At 51.9% G+C, this 19,879-nt stretch overlaps 3 protein-coding genes across 7 annotated transcripts in view; 1 reads left to right on the top strand and 2 right to left on the bottom strand.

Annotated features, from left to right (window-relative positions):
- Positions 1-515, bottom strand: part of Itgb4 (integrin subunit beta 4) — a 36,342-nt gene extending 35,827 nt beyond the window's left edge. For 3 of the 4 annotated variants that reach the window (XM_039085295.2, XM_039085296.2, XM_039085297.2), the window contains exon 1: positions 187-324. The gene's annotated coding sequence lies outside the window, so the exon portion shown is untranslated. Of the gene's footprint in view, positions 1-186 lie in introns of all 4 variants that reach the window. The other variant, NM_013180.2, reaches the window with a different exon arrangement.
- A 1,082-nt stretch (positions 516-1,597) lies between these two features.
- On the top strand, positions 1,598-10,562 carry Rps18l1 (ribosomal protein S18-like 1). Its single transcript, XM_063270172.1, has one exon. The coding sequence runs from the start codon at positions 2,164-2,166 to the stop codon at positions 2,620-2,622; it is 459 nt and encodes a 152-aa protein (XP_063126242.1). The 5' UTR covers positions 1,598-2,163; the 3' UTR covers positions 2,623-10,562.
- Positions 8,677-19,879, bottom strand: part of Sap30bp (SAP30 binding protein) — a 32,717-nt gene continuing 21,514 nt past the window's right edge. The window contains exons 4-10 of one of the 2 annotated variants that reach the window (XM_039086430.2): positions 17,766-17,854; positions 14,795-14,886; positions 13,913-13,973; positions 13,535-13,586; positions 12,709-12,767; positions 11,353-11,437; positions 8,677-11,092 (exon numbers count right to left, since the gene is read on the bottom strand). In XM_039086430.2, coding sequence (XP_038942358.1) covers positions 10,911-11,092; positions 11,353-11,437; positions 12,709-12,767; positions 13,535-13,586; positions 13,913-13,973; positions 14,795-14,886; positions 17,766-17,854 — 620 coding nt within the window. In that variant the 3' untranslated portion in view covers positions 8,677-10,910. The remainder of the gene's footprint in view (positions 11,093-11,352; positions 11,438-12,708; positions 12,768-13,534; positions 13,587-13,912; positions 13,974-14,794; positions 14,887-17,765; positions 17,855-19,879) is intronic. The other variant, NM_001108305.1, reaches the window with a different exon arrangement.

Genomic DNA, 19,879 nt, shown 5'->3' with positions numbered 1-19,879 from the left:
TGGCAGGCTTGGCACCTGCCCTGGCAGCATGGGCAGAGGGAGCCAGGGCCTGCCAATCTTCAGGGAAGGGACGGGAAACAAAAGCCCCGGGCGGGAGTGGGTATTTACTTTCCTCTCCAGTCCTGTCGTCCCGGGGCACCGGGACAGGCGGCGTGCCCTCGGATATGCAGTGGGAGCTGCACCTACCTGAGTGGGACTACCTCGGACTTGGGCTGCGTTGGGTCGAGCTGAGTGCGCGGGCGAGCCCGGCCGGACAGCTTGTCGGGCGGCGGCGGGCGGGAGCCAGCAGTGCTTTATGGACGGGCGGCGCAGGTAGGAAGGAGGCGCTGGTGAGTCAGGCGGGCTGCATTCCTGTGCGCTGCGCGCACCTGTCGGGGCAGGAGCTGGGGTGTCGTCCCAGCCTCCAGGCCCGCCCCCCGGAAAGGGCTGCGGCTCAACCGGCGCCGGCCCCGAGCTCCGAGCCGCCCCGGAGGGGGCTGGAGGAGGAGCCACAGGCTCCTGGATCGGATCCCCGGGCCACTCCGGGTCCCGGGGCCGCTTCTTAATACACTGCCTCTGGGCAGTGAGCCCAGCTGGGCCAGTCCCGCTGCCTCGACGGTCATCGGGGTCGTGCACCACCCTCTCCGTGTCAGCGCGAGGATAGGTCGTGCCCCAAACCGGTAGGGAGACTTAGCACTCTTAGGCTGCTGGCCACTGGGCTCTCTCAGCCTCTAGGCAAGGGCTGGGGGCTCTGGGTTCCTTCAGATACTCAAGTCTCCTTAAAATGTAATAGTAGCCATCAAGAGGCCACGTGACCTGGTGTGGAGTAGCACTCGTGGACTGTTACAGTGTTGGTGACAAGCCGATTCACAAATCTTACTCTCGCCTCAGGCTCTCAAGTGCCTTCAGGCCCTGCTTCTGGTTAATAATGAGCCCGTTGAAGGGCTGCAAGACCCCAACTCCATTTTCCCCCCTCTCTAGTCACACCGGGTTAGCTAATGCTGGGGCGGGGGAGCGGGGCACTCGACCTTCTCAAACCGTGCTCGCCAAGTGTCAGAGCCAAAGCACGCAGTCTGAAACTCAGTCCGATTTATCCTTACCCTTGAAGACTCTGGACTAATGTTACAGGATCTTTAGATTTTCCTCAGCTTTGCCACATCCTCTGTGGGTTTATTAGTCCGAGAATAGGGCCTTTTCTCACCGTGTAGCCCAGGCTAGTCTTGAACTTGGGGTAATTCTCTTGCCTCTACCTTGCAAGTGCTGGGGTTACAGGCATTGGCCACCACGCCTGCTCTCTTATTATTTTCCTTTCGGTTCAGTGTTTGTGATAGAACACAGGTCTTCATACGTGTGGACCATGTACTCTACCACCGAACGAGACCTCTAGATCAGAGTGTGGTTTCCTCAAGGCGTTTGCTATACTGGTTTGAAATGATCATCCCACTGGACTGTGGACTCTGAGAACCCATGTTTTCTGCCTCAACCTGGGGTGATCCAAGTCAGGAGAGGTGGAGAGGCCAGTGCCTACCCAGGTCTGGACTAGAGAGTAGGGCGATTTTCTCCAGCCCCAGCCCTGGTGTCTAGCATATAGAAGGAGCTCAAAAAAAAAAAAAAAAAAAAAAAAAAAAAACGAAAACAAAAACAAAAACAAAAACAAAACAAAACGGGGCTGGGGATTTAGCTCAGTGGTAGAGCGCTTACCTAGGAAGCGCAAGGCCCTGGGTTCCGTCCCCAGCTCCGGAAAAAAAAAAAGAACAAAAAAAAAAAAAAAAAAAACAAAACAAAACAAAAAAGAAACAAAAAAACAAAAAACAAAAAAGTGACTGGGTAAGAAGATGTCTTAATGAGTCAAAGTGCTTGCTGACACACGTAAGGACCTGAGTTTGACCCCGGGGGAGGGGGGACTCATTCTCACACTTTCTCTGTGGGTGTACATCCGTCCCACACTCTCAAACAAACAATTATAAAATACAGCAGTGCAGGCCTTTCATGCAAGCCCTCTGGAAGCAGAGGCATGTGGATCTTTGTGAGTTCGAGGTCAGCCTGGTTTACACGGAGAGTTTCAAGCCAGTCAGGACTCCACAGACTCTGCCTCAGAAATAATACTAATAAAAATGAATTTTAAAAAGACTGTTAAATAGCTCTTCCACAGGAGGCCTACAAGCCGCCGCTTGTGCCGCCGCCATGTCCCTAGTGATCCCCGAGAAGTTTCAGCACATCCTGCGAGTACTCAACACCAACATCGATGGGCGGCGGAAAATAGCCTTCGCTATCACTGCCATTAAGGGTGTGGGGCGGAGATACGCTCATGTGGTGTTGAGGAAAGCAGACATTGACCTCACCAAGAGGGCTGGGGAGCTCACGGAGGACGAGGTGGAGCGTGTGATCACCATCATGCAGAACCCACGACAATACAAGATCCCTGACTGGTTCTTGAACAGACAGAAGGACGTGAAGGATGGGAAGTATAGCCAGGTTCTGGCCAACGGTCTAGACAACAAGCTGCGTGAGGACCTGGAGCGGCTGAAGAAAATCCGAGCCCATAGAGGGCTGCGCCACTTTTGGGGCCTTCGTGTCCGGGGTCAGCACACCAAGACCACTGGCCGCAGGGGCCGTACTGTGGGTGTGTCCAAGAAGAAATGAGTCTTTGGGCCTTTGCTGTTAATAAATAGTTTATATACCACAAAAAAAAAAAAAAAAAAGACTGTTAAATAGCCCTCAGCCCTGTCAGTCCTGTTCTGTACAGGCTAGGTGCTCAGAGAGACTTGCTCTTGAATGTGGGGGCACTGGGGACAGAGCCCAGTTGTGAGGGCACTGGGGAGGCGAGCCCACTCAGATGTACGTGCCAGGCCAGCTCAGTGCCTTGTGGACATCAGCCACTCCAGCAGGCACCCAGTTCAGCCTGGAAAAGAAGAGCTCTGCACATTAATTTAAAAACATTTATTTATAGGCTGGAGAGATGGCTCAGCGGTTAAGGGCACTGACTGCTCTTCCAGAGGTCCTGAGTTCAAATCCCAGCAACCACAGGGTGGCTCACAACCATCTGTAATGGGATCTGATGCCCTCTTCTGGTGTGTCTGAACTTACATAAAACAAACAAATAAGTGTTTAAAAATATTTATTTGTGAGTATGGGGTGGAAATTAGAGGACAGTCTTTAGGAGTTGGCTCTCACCTGCATCCTGTGGAGCAGGGTCTCCTGTTTCCACTGCTGTGCTGAATATTGCAGGGTAGCTGGTCCCCAGGCTCTGGGACTACTCTACTGTCTCTAGGCCAGCGCATGTGGTTTTTATATGGCTTATATGGGTTCTGGAGAAACACCAGGACTGTGTGGCTAGTGAGTGCTTTTACTAGATGAACCAGGGGTCTTCGGTTCTCAGAAGAGAAGGGGCAGGACAATGGAGGAGGAGCTGTGTGGGGGAGGAACTGGGAGGAGGGCGGCGGATATTGGGATGTGAAGAGAATAAACAAAACTTTAGCCGGGGGCTGGAGAGATGGCTCAGCGGTTAAGAGCACTGAATGCTCTTCCAGAGGTCCTGAGTTCAATTCCCAGCAACCACATGGTGGCTCACAACCATCTGTAATGGGATCTGATGCCCTCTTCTGGTGTGTCTGAAGACAGCTACAGTGTACTCACATATATAAATAAATCTTAAAAAAAAAAAACCCTTTAGCATTATGTGTTCGTGTGTCATCCATGACACATGCGTGGCCACAGCAGACTCGTGGAGGTCAGAGGGCAACTTTGTGTTGTCATTTCTCTCCTTCCATCTTTCTGCGTGTTCCTGGGATGAAACTCGGGCCACTAGGCTTGTGGCCCGTGCCTTTAACAGCTGAGCCGTCCCGCTGGTTCTGCAAGTTAATTTCTTTTTCTTTTTTTTTTTTTTGGTTCTTTTTTTCGGAGCTGGGGACCGAACCCAGGGCCTTGCGCTTCCTAGGTAAGCGCTCTACCACTGAGCTAAATCCCCAGCCCCGAGATAAAACTTTTTTAAAACTTATGTTTATTTATGTTGGTGATTTGACTGCATGTATGTGTGTGAGGGAACAGGAGTTGCAGACAATTGTGAGCCATGTGGTGGTGGCTGGGAATTGAACCCAGGTCCTCTGGGAGAGCAGCCCTTGCTCTTAACTGCAGAGCCATCTCTCAGCCTCTGTAAAAGGACACTTTATTCACTAGTTCAATCACTTACTTAGTTTACAAGTGTTTAATGAGCTCCAGTGGGAACGAGATATACCAGCTGCCCATGGTGAGCCACAAGCCAAATCCTGGCTCTCCACCCTGGTCTGCGCTATGTTCTCCAGGGATGTGCTGGACTTTGTCAGTCTGACCATGTGACCTAGATCCCCAGACTCTATGAAACTCAGGGCGAGGGTGGCAGCCCTTCCTATAATTCAAGCCTCAGAAGGTGGAGAGAGGGGTTGGATCCCGGAAATTGCTGTCTGGCAAGCCTAGCCCTGTGAGGGAGCGCTGGGTTTGACTGAAAGATCCCGCTTTGATGAGTATCCTCGGGCCTCTATGCAGACGCGCACTCACATACATGTAAATCCATACACGTGTAGATATGGATACAGACACACACATGTACACATAAATGTAAAAACGTGCCAAAGGACGAAAATAAGATTCTTTTCACCATCTATCCTCAAAAGTATGATTTTCTACACTGCTATATATTTATTTGTTTTCTTTTTTCTCTATGTCTATGTGTGTGTGCTTGTCTTAAAAAAATCTCTGTACCTGTGTGTGCTCTGGTATGTGGAGGTCAGAGGCCAACTTCGGGTCTTGGCTTTGCCTTCCGGCTTGAGATGGTTTCGTCTCGCTAGCCACTGTGTATGTCAGGGTAGCTGGCCTGTGAGCTTCCGAGATTTCTCCACCTAGGAGGGCTGTGATTACAGACACTTACTCCGTGTCATGCTGGGGGCCTGAGCTCAGGTCCTCCTGTCTGTGCGGCAGGCACTTTACTCACATAGGTACGTTTGGGTTTCTCGTCTGTATTTCTACTGACCATCTCAGCCTTTCCTCCAGTGGGAACGAGATATACCAGCTGCCCATGGTGAGCCGCAGTCTGATCCTGGTTCTCCCACAGTGAGCCGCAAGCCGAATCCTGGCTCCACTCCGGCATGAGCTGAGAAAACCCACTACCATATCTCAGGCTGATTCGCCTGGGAAAACGAACAGCAGTGTGTATTAGTTAATCCATGACTCAGTCCTTACTGCCCGGGCATGTCTAACCTAATGGTTTCCTTTTGAATCCGTTTTGATTCCTAATTCCTGTTACAACACCTGACTACGTCTTCCTAATCTAGTTTAGCTTTTCCTTCTCTACACTGGCTTTTTTTTTTTTCCCTTCAGGATCAGAGTCTTGGATGAGTCTAGTTTTGCCCAGTCAGGGAGACGCTTGCTTTTCAAGCATGAAAAACAGTGCTCACAGAGAAGCTGAGGATTCTGGCATGCTCCTGTAACCACAGAGGGTGGAGGCAGGGGGCTACCCAGTGTAAAATCCTGTCTCAAAAGGAACAGTGGAGGGCCGGCTGGATAGATCTGTGGACAAAGGTGCCTCAGGACCTGAGTTCAATCCTGGAGCTCACCTAAAGGTGGAAGGAGAAAATCAGCTCCTCAAAGTTGTTCTCTGATCTCCACATGTGTACCACAGTATGTGCGTGTACACACACACACACACACACACACACACAAGCACATGCATGCATTCATAGAACTCCTGTCAACAGGGCCCGGCCACTACAGAGGGAATTCCCAGCATGACCTCATCTTTTTCTGAGGACCCAGAGCAATCCCTGCTTAGATGAACACCTTTATCCCCGTCTCCAGCACAGTCTGCCCTCCACTCCCTGGTCATTTCCTGCTATGAATGTACACATCCAGTGTCTGCTTCTTGGAGCAGAGAGCGCCTTCCTCATTCACCTTTGTGATCCCAGGAGAGCTGGGGTCACAAAGGTGAACAATTGGACCTGCCGAGTCTTTGGGTTTCCTGGGAAGCCCCCTTCCATCCTTGAATCTGGAATCAGACGAGCTGCTATCCCCTCTTCTTTCTTTGTATTAAAAGAACAAAACAAAACAAAACAAACAAACAAACAAAAAAACCCCGGGGGGTTGGGGATTTAGCTCAGTGGTAGAGCGCTTGCCTAGGAATGGGTTCGGTCCCCAGCTCCAAAAAAAAAAAAAAAAAAAAAAAAAAAAAACGGAAAAAAACCAGAGCCAAGTTTTGAAAAGAAAAACCACAGATTCTGCTATTCCTCAGAGGAAATGTTATCAAAGATAATCGTCATGGGGACACAACGCTTGTTCCTCTGAGATGCACTCCAGCTCTCCCCTTCAGTTTTCTAAGAAGCCAGTTCCCTTCCTGTACACTAGAGAGGCGTCTGTTCCTCTGCAGGGCCCGGCTTTCTGGGCTGATCCGATTGGTTTCTTCATGCAGGGATTCGTGCTTTAGGACTTGAGGAGTGGATGCTCTCCTTCCTTCCACATGTGGGGTCTTGGGGACCAAACTCGGGTCATCAGGCTCGGTGGGAAGTACCTTTATCAGCCGAACTATCACTTTTAATTATCGATTTCAGGATTAGGACCTGGTATTTTGCGATTTTAGTGGTAGCAAATGCACACTTCTCCCTTTCTTCTTTTTCTTTCTTTTTTTAAAAAAATTTTGTTTTTTTCAATACAGGGTTTCTTTGTATAGCCCTGGCTGTCCTGAAACTTGCTCTGTAGACCAGGCTGGCCTTGAATTTCGAGATCCCACCATCTCTCTCCTGAGGCCTGGGATTACAGACACGCACCATCACCACCGGGCTCATAGTTTTCTTTTTGAAAACCTCGCTATGGTGCTGGGGATATGCCTCATGGGTTGAGAGGACTCGGGCTGCTTTTGCTGAGGACAGGGGTCCAATTCTCAGCACCTATTTGGAGGTTCACAATCTTCTGAAACTCCAGTTCCACGGGACCTGAAACACTCTTTGGCCTCCATGGGGAGACCCTCATGGTGCAGAGGCGTATATGAAGGCACCTTTACATACAATAAAATAAAAACAAGTGAGAATATGAATTGATTTTATTTACTCAATAGTTTACAACTCACTGCAGGGTTTTTTTGTTTTGTTTTTGTCTTGACTGCTGGGATCAAAGGACTGCTCTCCACACTGCCCACTTTTACATTTAATGAAATGAGGCAAGTGGAGAAATCTCTTCCAAACGGCTTTTTGACCGTGTCTCAACCTCCCGCACACCATCCCATCCCAATAACTTTGAGCTGAGCATGATGGGTCCCACACGCCCGCACCCCGGCTTTGGTGGGTCCCACACGCCCGCACCCCGGCTTTGGTGGGTCCCACACGCCCGCACCCCGGCTTTGGTGGGTCCCACACGCCCGCACCCCGGCTTTGGTGGGTCCCACACGCCCGCACCCCGGCTTTGGTGGGTCCCACACGCCCGCACCCCGGCTTTGGTGGGTCCCACACGCCCGCACCCCGGCTTTGGTGGGTCCCACACGCCCGCACCCCGGCTTTGGTGGGTCCCACACGCCCGCACCCCGGCTTTGGTGGGTCCCACACGCCCGCACCCCGGCTTTGGTGGGTCCCACACGACTGTATCCCCGGCTTCGGAAGCTGAGATAACAGCTGCAGACTGGAGCCAGATTGGGTGATGAGTTCTCTGCCAGCCTGAGCTACACAATGAGATCCAGCCTCAAAAACCCAACAAGTCAACAACAAAAACGATCAAGATGGCTCCTAGGCTTGGGAGTCGTCTTTGTTTTCTGGAACAAGCTTCTCCACTCCCACTTGGATTCTGAAACCAGCCCTTTTCTACAGAGCCTGTTGTTTGTGGTGTGGACCCAAGATCTGGGTGCATTGCTACTGGAGTGTGATGTTCTTAAATAGCACAAATACCCGACCTTCGATGAGTGCCAGGGAGCTAGCTTTTCTCTTCCCTGTCCTTTATCTTCCTCCTGCTTGTTGGACTGCATGCTCTAGCACAGGGCCACAACCCCAGTTCCTATTACTCCCTAGACTCTGGATAACTTACTTCTTTCTTCCAAGGACTTTATTCTAAATTACTGTGTCTCTGTGTGGACATGTGCATGTGAACACAGGCACCCCAGGTCTGTGTCATGGGGTCCAGCTGGAACTGGAGTCAGAGTGAGACACTGGATGTGGGTGCTGAGAACCAATCCAGGGTCCTCGAGAACAGTACGTGCTCTCTACTGCGCCACTGCCTTGGATTTTCTCCCTAACTCCCACACAGTGAGGCACATCGTCCCCTCTGTTCTCACCTGGCTCTCCCGGAGATGACACCAAATCCGTCCACAGTGCCCCACATGAGAGCAGGGCATACGCAGGTAATAGGACACACCTGTAGTCCTAGCTGCTTACACCGACACAGGAGGATCACTTGAATCCAGTTGTTTGGAGCTGACCTTGATTGTGTCCAGGCGTCATGTGTGTGGGGGTGTGTGTGTGCGTGCGTGCGCTCTCACACAGGTGGAGCTTGATGCTGGGGTGCTTCCCAATTTAAATTTTTCGAGGAGGGGTTTTTCTGCCCCCCACCCCCAGCACACATGTAGCCCAGCTTCTGTGGGCACTGGGATCCCTGTGCTTGTGTGGCGAGCACTTTATGCACAAGACCACCTCATTGTCCCAAAACTCTAAAAAAAAAAAAAAAACCAAAACCCCAAACCAAAGGCAGGCATGGTGGTGCACAGCTTTAATCCCAGCACTTGGGAGGCAGATGGAGGAGGATCTGGTCTACAGAATGAGTTCCAGGAAAACCAGGGCTGTGATAGAGAAATCCTGTCTCGACCCTTAACACCCCCGCCCCCAACAAACAAACAAAACCAAACCAGGTCTGGAGGTACACCTGTAATTCCAGGACTTGGAAGGCAGGGGCAGGAGACTCACTTGAGGCTACTCTGGGCTGAACCTCTCCTCTTCACAAGGGCCTGGAACCTGGGATTAGTTCAGTGGTAGAACAGGGAGCCTGGGTTGGATGCCAAGTACTACACACTACGACTCTAATATATAAAAGTGTAAAGCACAAAACAGCAGCGGCCTGCCCATCACTTGCCTAAAGCACAGGACCACTGGCAAGGCTTGGTAAGCCAGTCACAAAGAGCCTGGGGCAAGCAGTGTCAAGGGAGTCAGGTGATCACAACCTGAGGTGTTGAGCAGCCCACCACTCTGTGATGGCCCTCGCCCACTCGACTTCTGGGTCACAAGCCTCCAGGTACACCTGTGGGGATCACCCAGCTTCTGAGCGTGCCCGAGGAGGATTCTGTCGATTAGGGTAACAGTGGGACACACATTACATAAACGTGGGTTGCAGCAATCCCTCGGTACAGGATAGGAGACTGAACTGGCAGCAGTTGAGAGTCTGGAGGTCCCCAGCAAACAGCCAGGTCCCCAGCATCCCATCCCCACAGATCCCTGGTAGAATTTGGGAATGTAGCTCACTTGGCGTTTGCCTAGCATGCAGGAAGTCCTGGATCCGATCCCTCAGACCATATAAACTAAGTGTGATGATTCATGTTCACAATCCCAGCACTCAGGAAGCAAAGGCAGGAATCAGACGTTCAAAGACCCGCTCAGGAGACCCTATCTAATTAGTTCTTGGTGGGGATGAGGCTGGTTTCAGCTGAGCTTTGTGAAGCTCAGGCCCCTCACGAAGCCCTTAGGTAGTGTTTTCCGAGGCTCCACAGGACTGGTTCAGGGCTGCTGCAGACTGGACTGGAGCCAAGGTGTTGGCGTCCTTGGTTCATCTCCCAAAGTGCCTACTCAGACCTGGGTGTCCTGAGCCTCCTGCAGGGTAGACCTTACTGGAGGTGCTCGGGACACATGCAGTCAAGGACAGAAGGGGACGACAGTAGTGACAGGGTTTTCATTTTAGGGTATTTCACAAATACCCAACACAACCTTAGAGGCCATCTCTGTTGGTCCCATGGAAGGAGTGGGATCCTTCACAGCCCCACTTCCTCCTTTGACACTCAGTCCTTCCGCTGAATGGGAGGGAGAGCTGCCAGAGGGCACGAAAGACAAGCTTCCCTCCGTGTCGGGCTGGCGAATGTTTGGGCCCACAGAGTGGCTGCTGGTGCTACCAAGGGCTGCTGCTGGGTAGAGATAACAACATAGGAAGGGCGGGGTGGCAGACCTTCCCCAGAGCAGCGCCTTCACACAAACAATGAGCGGCAGCCCTGGCCAGAGCAGGAGGTGATTCATCTCCCCCACTGCGTGGATCCTGCTGGCCACACTCACTGGGCACTGAGGGGCTGGGGCGGCCTTGGCCAGGTGCCCACACTTTGCTCCTGCCCTGGGCAGGTTGGGAATCACCCAGCCCTCTGTTATCTGGCCTGATTTCAAAAGCCTGGGTGTGTATCATAAGCAGTGTGGGGAGTGTTTAACTGCACCCAAGAGAGCAGCGGCCTCTGTTATTGCCGGAGAATTGTTCAGAACTGGTTTCTGGATCAGGAGAATAGGAAAATAGACAACAGGAAAGGTTATGTGTGTGGCCCCTCCTTGAGCTCCCACCTGCCCACGCCCTGGGCATACACTGGGAATGACCATGGCAGCTCCCTGGGCTACCCCTCTGAGTACTCCCGTGGCTTGTCGGCCATTGTTCATCCTGAGCCACAATCCTGACTGTTACGAAGGGCACTAGAGCTTCAGGTTTGCAGCGTGGGAGAGGCCAGTGCACCTGACATGCCAGGACCCAAGAAGCAGTACTTTTAATTGGGTGAGACCCAAGAGGTGTGCGCACAGACCCTGTCCAATGCACACACTGCCTCTGCTGTGACGTCCTTCCGGCTGGAATGCCGAGGCTCCTCTTGGAAGGCATGTGGGGAGTGCGTATCAGTCCCAAACAAAGGCACCTCCCAGTGGGTGGAAGTTACTGGGTTGCACAGTCCTGCCAAGTCCTGGGGTGTCCTCTGGTCACTGCTTGGCCTTCTTCACGATGGTACCCACGGCAGAAATGACAGTGGTCTTGGAGCCGCTGGCACTGGTGGTGACAGTGACCACTGCTGGCAGGGTGGCTGTGGTGGTGAGGATGGTGGGCTGCGCTATTGTCGTCACGGGGATGGCCGAGTCCCATTTGCTCTTCCTCTTCTGGGCATCTAGAGGTGATACAAGAGAGGGGTCAAGATCAGCACCAACCAATAGGACCCCAAGGGCAGGGCCCCTTTCCCGGCAGGCCAGAGGCAGGTTGGGTCCAGGAACCCAGAGGGAAGTCAATAATCTGGGAGCCTTGCTATGCTCATACTTGGCAGAGCACACAAGGCCAAGCCTGGCACAGTCCCTCTCTAACAAACCCATGAACCTCCCGCTCTATCTGGAGGCCCTGAGGTGGTGCAGGGACGGGATGAGCAGCCTGTACCTGCGACAGCTGTGCTGGCAGTGCTGGTGGTGGTGGCCGTGGCATTGGTTGTGGTGCCTTTCTTGGTGCCTGTTACAAACTCAATCTGGAGAGGAGAGAGGACAATAAGACCATTGCAGAGACATGTGTCCATTTCCTGTGCTGTCCGTCCATCTGTCTGCTCCCAGGGCACAAGAGTTCGGCATTAAACAAAAGAGGCCCTGAAAACCATCTTGGCTGGGAGCACTTGGGAGAGTGGGAGGTGCCTGAGGGGCTTTTGTCACTCTTCCAAACACTTTCCCAGCAGATGTGGGGTCCCTCCCAGCATCACAAGTTACCACACATGACCGACCGGCACCCAACCCACTGTCCCCTTAAACCAGCTGCCAGGCCTCTCCTCCTCACATCCAGGAGGAAGTGCTATCTTCTGCACAGAAGGACAGCTGTGGTCCCCAGACCTGTGTTAAGCCTAGGGTTTAGGGGGAGAGGAAGAGAAAGAAGGGGGAGATTCATTCAATGGTTAAGAACAAGAAACTTGGGGCTGGAGAGATGGCTCAGTGGTTCCATCCAGAGAACCCGAGTTTGGTTCCCAGCACCCACATGGTGGCTCACAACCATCCATGCCCTCTTCTGTCACACAGGCATACACACATATACATAAAATACATATGCACATTTTAAAAAAGGACAAGAAACCTAGTTCCTCCCCCTCACACCACTCCCACATTCTTGGCCACAAAGCCTCAGAAAGGGCCAGTTACACCCCCAGGCCTTGCAGCCCTCAGCCTGGAGGTAAGGGAGGCTCTTGTGGGTCACAGCTGCTGTGAGGAATTCAGCCCTAACCAGAGTAGGAGAAGGTGTATTCTCATGTCCAGCTGACAATCTGGGGATCGTGAAGCTCCTGGCAGACCCTCTCTGATGACACTGCTACAGAAGTGGTGCGTGGTGTCCAAATTGATGGCTTATGTGGCTCTCAGACATGAGATCCATAGGAACCCACACAAGCTGGCTGTGGAGGTCAGCTCTGCAGGCCAAGAAATGCACAACGCAGAGTAGGCCTTAGCCTCACTCTCATGAAGGAACAGCTACTTCACATCAGGCTGGAGCACCATTGAGCCATAAGAGGCAAAGCCCCCAGGGCTCTGCAGTGGGCTAAGGAAGGGCACAATGCCGGGGACGCCGAGCCTGCCACAGCTGAGCAGTGGTTTCCATAGACAGCCGTCTGCTCATCACAGAGGCCAAGGCCAAGGATGCTCAAGGCCTCACTAGACATGAAGGGTAGGGGTGGCAGGGAGCCTGGGAAGCCGGACTCTTCCACTCAGCAGCAGGACCTGCACACCTCACAGCACCTCCGCCCCAGGGTCAGTCATTACTTACTTTCGTTCTCTCCTTTTTGGCCTTTTCCAATTTGTCCATTTCAATCTTCTGGGCCTTGGCTGTGGAGACATGAGCAGTGTGTGACCGAGGAGGTCACTGCCTTGACCTTGCATTCCTCATACTGGCCTAAAGGGCTGCATGGGCTCAGCACTGGAGCAGGTGAAGTGTTAGGCCCTGGTCAGCGTGGACCATGGGCCTGGTCCAAGGGTCTGGGGGCTGCTCCTGAGCTTCATTCACAGTGAACGACCACCCTACTGACTAAGGAACGCTAGATACAGAATTATATTGTAAATAAAAATATTGGGAACTAACTTAAAATAAGGCAAAACTTGTAAGGGCCACATATACACACACTAATGAGCCAGGACCTGGTTTACAAGCTCTGGGCTTGTGACGGGGACTCACAGGTTCAAGGCTCAGGCTGTGAAATTACTCCCAGCTCTGTGCTGTGTTCCCTGGCCTTAGAACACACACCTCCTCTGCCCCGGGCATTCTGGCCCCTGCACCTCTCCAAACCTTGCTCTAACGGTCTCCTCAACAGGGCCTTCCCAATCTTTTGGCCAGGTCAGGCGCTCTGCTTGCCAAAGGTTTCTGGCTCTGCTCACATTAATTCAGTGCCATCAGTGTGGGAATTACTATCCCATCTGCCTGTACTGTGTCCAAGTCTTGCCAGCAAGGGACACCGTCAGTCTTGTCCACAGAAGCCCTGTAGACATGGCCCGGCACAGAGACCCTGCCTGAGATATGGGTCACCTAAGTCACTGACTGGATGGACAGACCGATGGGTGTGTGGATGAGTAGATAAACAGAAAGCTACAGAGGTTACCCAATGCCTCATAGTAGGAGTCTTCAGACCAGCCGTGGGGATCAAACATATCCTGCAAAGAGGAGGTTAAACTGTAGTCAGAGCGACACCACAGTGCACAGGAGCTGCCTAGGCTAGGGCCCCAGCCCTCATGAAGGCACAGGGCTTCAGCCGGCTCCCTGATCACCAGCCACAAAGCCAGGAAGCTCCTAAGAGCAGAGTAGGAGCGTCCGCTCAGCTGGTAGCAGTGGCACAGGCCCGGTCCTGGCTTCTAACTGGTTGGGACCCAGAGACCAAGCCTGTCACTGGCATCTGCCAGACTACCAGCCAAGCCACTCCACAGACGTTCCATGGCATGAAGCCACACCCACTACAGCAAGCTCCACCCCCTGTGCACACCTTTGGGTAGTTGGTGCCCAGCTCATCAATGGCACAGAACTGGATCAGTTTCTCGTAGATGCTGAAAAGGGAACAGAAGAACCCATGAGCAGGCTCTGTACTGGTCCCATATCCTGTATGGAATCAGAACCACTGGCTCCTGGACCGATGACAAAGGGATGAAGCCTTTTCACCCATCACTTCCACCAATGCAGCCTCCTGATGGGATGCCTGCCTCCTCCCCAGACAGGCTGCGGCTGGGGCCAGAAGAAGGCGGTTGAGACAGCATCTGAATGCTATGTCTACTGTAGATGCTTCTGGTCTTCAGTTGGCCTTGGCATGGGCCTCCACACTCAGACCACACAACTGGCTGGGCTCAGTCCCTGCTGACACAGGGCGCATCCTGCCCTGGGTGTTTTACTAGTTTGAGCATTTGAAAGAATAAGCCTGGGACACAGCCAGGCAGCGTGATGCACACCTTTAACTCTAGCACTTGCGGGGGCAGAGGCAGGTGGATTCTGTGAGTTCAAGGCCAGACAGGACTACATAGTGGGATCCTATCTCAAATACCTCGACATAACAATAGACCCAGCCAGACACACCTTGTCCCTAAACCCTTCATGAGCCAAAGCCAAGCTTTCTGAGTTGGAAGAACCTCTCTGGTGATTACCTTGTTGAATGTCCTCCTTTAGGACCAGGGTGGGGAGCAGAACCCAGCCAGGTCTCTTAGCCATCATGGTGGACTGGTGCACACCTTGAACCTGTATTTTATGAGTAAATCTCTGGTGTGTCTACCAGGCACCTAGTATCAGTGGAAGTCTGGGTGAAGTCGCTTTGGGCTCTCCTCCCCTGCCTCCCTTCACAGGTTTTCCTGGTCCCCGTCTACCGTTTGTCTTGCCTCACCTGGGGTTCCGGAACTCCTTCTTCCTTTGGATGATGTAGTTCATATCCATCCCCTCCTTTATCTTCCGCTCATAGAGCTTCTGGATCTTATCCTTTGGAGGGGACAGAGGGTAAGCTTCACAGAGCCTATCCCCCATGATCCTGTTGCACCCCAGCCATCTAATGCCTGACTCCAATCACAGTCTGACCAGAGGTAGGTACAGGCAAATCCAGCCCAAATCGGTCTGTTTGCATGGCTGATTTCTCCTGAGCTAGTCTTGATGGTCAGTGTAGAGAGTGGGAGAAAGGTCAAGTCAGAAGTCACTGGAAGCCTAGCGACAAATACAAAACTGTGTATCATCTCCCAGACACAGAGGAGTGCAACTTCTTAAGAGCTGATGAGCAGCCCTGAGGCGCAGGAGACCTGGGAAAGTGTCATCACCTCGGAGGAGGGAGACAGACTTTTTTGTAGTTGGTCTCAAATTTCCTAGATGCCTTTAAAAAAAAGGTGGTGCTTGGGATGGAACTGGGGCCTCACTGCAGGCCAGGTGCATGCTTTGCTGCTGAGTCCACCTTTGAATGTCTTTCTACGGTGTCTGGAAGAGCTGGCTCATGTCCGTTAACTGAGGGTCACAAGCAAGGATTAGGATCTAACCTCTCACCAAAATCCCTCCAAGGACCCTGGCCTAGGAAACAAACAAACAAACAAACAAACAAACAAACAAACAAACAAACAATTGGCAGCATCCAAGCTGGTGATACAGGCCAAAGGGACAAAGCCTGTAACAGATGCTGTGCTGGCTGGGTTTTATCAACCTGACACCAACCTAGACACCTGGGGAGAGGGAATCCTAATTAAGAAAATGTCTTCCGGGGTTGGGGATTTAACTCAGTGGTAGAGTGCTTGCCTAGCAAGCGCAAGGCCCTAGGTTTGGTCCCCAGCTCCGAAAAAAAAGAACCAAAAAAAAAAAAAAAAAAAAAAAAAGAAAGAAAATGTCTTCTGACTGGAGAGATGGCTCAGCGGTTAAGAGCACTGACTGCTCTTCCAGAGGTTCTGAGTTCAATTCTCAGCAACCACACGGTGGCTCACAACCATCTGTAATGGAATTCGATGCCCTCTTCTGGTGTGTCTGAGGACAGCTACAGTGTACTCATACATAAGTAAATAAGTAAATCTTAAAAAAAAAAAAAAAAGAAATAAAGAAAAGAAAAGAAAATGTCTTTGTAAGACTGGTCTGTAGGCGAGTCTGTTCTGTTTTTTTTTTTTGTTGTTGTTTGTTTGTTTGTTTTTTGAGCCCAGGCTGTCCTGGAACTTACTCTATAGACAGACCAGGGTGGCCTCAAACCCAGAGGTCTGCCTGTCTCTGCCTCCCGAGGGCTAGGATTGAAAGTGTGAGCTCCCAGTGCCCAGTTTAGCTGGGGTTTTTAATCACAGCAATAGAATCCTTAAAACTGATGGCATCAATGTCACCTGCTGCCACCAGTGAAGAAGCCCAGACTCAACTCAGGGTAGAGCCTCCTCTGAGAAGAGAGCTCTGAGCCAGGAACAGGATTCCTGTTCTAATTCAAGGGCCAACTGTGGCTTCCCTGAGGGAACACTTCGCCTGCTAGAGGAGAGAAGGACTAGAGGTCCTGGTAGTACCCCCAGGCACCTTTTAGAAGAGGTGACCACTCCCCTGGTCAGAAGGCCAAATCCAGCTTCCTGCTGAGACAGGCGTGCTGATGCCTGAGAGGTCTGCAGAGCAGGTGGTTACCATGGAGGGAGAAGCTGGCAGTGTGGGCACTGCAGGGAGCCCTTCCACAGAAGGCTCAGCAGCTTGCGGTGAACCCTGCCTTACAGCTGGTCTATCACAGGTTTCGCTGTTTGTTTAAATGTCATGGTTCCTACCCCCAATAGGATCAATAAATAAATAGTCAAAGAAGAAACAGTCTGAACTTAAGAGCTCTGAAGGTCAGCAGCAGTGGTGCCCACCTTTAATCCTAGCACCGGGGAGGCACAGACAGATGGATCTGAGTTTGAGGCTAGCCTGGTCTCCAAAGTGAGTTCCAGGACAGCCAGGGCTATAAAGAAATCCTGTTTCAAAAAACAAAATCCAAACAAAACAAAACAGACCACGCTCGGGGTGGCTGGCTGCTTCTGCTTGGCAGGCCTCTGGAACTGTCCTCACAGGCTTAAACTTGTTTGGCATGGAGAGTGACGCCATCCTGGGGGTGAAGGGGAGGGAGGCAGACAGCTTAGCCAAGGGAGGAGACTTCTGGGAAAGGAAGAAACTCCAAGGTGCCCCGTCCTGACTCTGACCGTCTCCTGGACTCCTGCATTCCTCAGCCCGAGGACCCATTAGTCATCCATCCGCTTGGGTGGGGCCATGGGCTGGTTCCATAGCTGGGGGCACCCAGAAGAAGCTGCAGGATCAAAGGCAGGGCAGGTGGAAAAGGCTCATAGTTATGTAGCCTTGGGCACCTATCTGCCCTGTAGTTAACTGAAACGTCCCACTCACAGGGGAACAAGGAGAAACCAACATGGGTGAAATCTGTTTACTGAGTTCCTATGTCCCATGGATCAGTGCACAGATGAACAGCTTCTGTTCTTCAGGCACTTAAAGCCTTACTCAGGTCAGGTGTGAGGGCAGAAGCTGCTGAGTCAGGAACACAAAGACGGAAACTGTGCATCTACATGTGCATGGTACACAAGTGCAATTTATGTTACACTCTGACGGAGCCTCAGTTACCTGGCAAATTTCCCTAAGAAGTGCCCTGGCTCAGAGAGGGCCGACCAGGGACACAAGAGGGCAGCACATGACAGGTGTGGCAATGGGTGTCAATCCCTGAGTTCTGGCTTATAGGAAGTATCTGAGGCTGCAGGCTCCTGCCCATCTGGCGGTTTAACTTGGTCCCTTTCCCTGCCATGGCCTCTGAAGGCCATAGCATAAGCAGACAATGTAACCCAGGCCATCTCAGTCACATGGGCCTCAGCAGCCAGACCTGTGCTTACTTGTAAGTGATTTGAACATCTGCCCGGCGGTTCTGGTGGGATCTTGATCTCGTCTGGTGACATGTTGCGGACCTTTTCAGAAAAGGAAGCTGTTGAGAAAAGAGGAGATTCTTGTGTTGAGAGGAAAGGCCAGGGGCTATAAAAGCACAAGCACAGAACAATTCCAGCAAGGAACCGTGCTGTGAAAGCAGAAGGGGAGGTGAACAAGGAGAGTGTCCCCGAGGTGAGATCAAATGTTCAGATGCCAGCCATGTGTCAACCTTCGAGAAGGGAAGTTCAGGTAGAGGGGACAGATGTAAATAACACACCCTACCAAGCTCCAGAGACTAGCTTTTAAGAAGAGAGAAAGTCCAGGGAAGCCCTGGGGGAGGGGAAGGGAGGAGCCACAATCAAATGCATTTGCCGATTTCTACAGTGTGAATTCTGCCTGGCCTAAGCAACTCTCAGGTTGCCAATGTGGAGACACTAAACCTAGGCAGGGCTAGAGAGACATGTGTCAGCCTCACACTCGGCACTGCCCTTTCTGGTTGGCTATGAGAAACTGTTAAGGGTTCCTAATGTTTTGGGTCCCAAATAGCATGTGCACAGAAAGACCTGAACAAAAGGTCTGATTCTGACACAAGAACCACAACTCCCAAGGGCAATCAATCCCCTCAGAGAACCACGGCCCACCGAAGCCTCGCCTCCTCTTCTCATTCCCTTCCCTGCAGCCTCCCCAGCTACCCCAGGACCTCAGAGTCGGCTCTGCAGCACAGACAATGGGCTGATTGTTAAGAGTCAGTCATGCTCTTTGAAACATTCCTCATGAGAAGAACCATACATGAGCAAACGGCAGAGAGCAAGGGCGGGGCAGGAGGAAGGCAAGAACCAAAAAGCCACCAGCAATAGCATCTAGCTGAGTACTTGCTGGAGGACCTACTGTGTGCCAGGCCCTTACCTAAGCCCTTCCTAGAACAGCTCTAGAGGCCTGAAGGGAGTCTGGGGGAAGGCGGAGGGTGGCATGGCCTTCCTGGTCTCTAGTCCAAGGCTGGGTTTTCGTAAAGATTTTATCTTTTAAAAATTTGTTCTTTGCCTGTGTGAGTACAAGTGCCCTCAGAGTCCAGAGAGGGCATTAGATCCCCTGGAGGTGACATTTACCGGAGGTTGTGACCTCCAGACATGGGTCCTGTCCAGAGCAGAATGTGTTAACTGCTGAGTCTCCCCTCCAGTCATGATTTTAAAATAATCCCAGGTTTTAAGAGATTAAAACAAAACAAAACAGGGAAGAGAGAGAGAGAGAGAGAGAGAGAGAGAGAGAGAGAGAGAAAGAGAGAGAACACTTAGGTGTCTGTAGGGGGAAACCCCTCATCAGGGTCTCAGGCTGGCCCAGACTCCTGGGCTCAAGCAACTCTTCCTCTTCAGTCTCTGGATTGGCTGGGCTGCAAGTGTGCGTCATGCACCCAGCATGGGTTACTGTTTTCTTCTTAGCAGATAAGGTGTTTTGATCTCTGCATAGCTACCATTGCTATGACAAACGCAGTGCTCAGTAAGCCAAAGACTAATGACTTCCAGGTCAGCTCCGGTGGTCTGGGCCTGTGTACACTATGAACACAGAGGCCAGGGATCAGGCCTGAGGCAGCCTTAAAGCACAAGTACAGTACCGAGCTTCGGCGCCCCAGTGGGTTGTAACTAGACACACCCTAAGCATGGGCTGGGCGATGGATCAGAGGTCGCTGTAGGCCTGAGATGCAATAGCAGCCAAGAATGGTCTCTTCGAGGGGAGTACACACTTGCTGCTGCCCCGTTCCTTTCTGCCATCTCCCAATTTGCCCTCAGGCAGGGCACTACCTAGCTCTGGCAGGCTGTCAAGCCAAATCTCGATTCTTACTTTTCCCCAGCCCCGGGGATAAGCAAAAGTTCTAGGTCTGATGTCAGACTACAGAGGCCAGCCGAGAGGGGAAGCGAGTGGAAAGAGCTGGTTAGAGCATTTTGTGAGTATTCATCACAAAACCAAGAAGGCCTTGGCAGGCACTGGGCCACAGAGGGCATATGTGCATGTGACACAGACAAAGAGTGCCCTTTGGCATTTGCCAGGAAAGCTTTTTAGAAAAACAGGGTGTGCCACAGTTACTGTG

This window comes from Rattus norvegicus, chromosome 10 (assembly GCF_036323735.1).
Source record: "Rattus norvegicus strain BN/NHsdMcwi chromosome 10, GRCr8, whole genome shotgun sequence".
NCBI lineage: Eukaryota > Metazoa > Chordata > Mammalia > Rodentia > Muridae > Rattus > Rattus norvegicus.
Note: the sequence above shows the minus strand (reverse complement) of the source record. Positions and strands in the feature narration are given on the sequence as shown.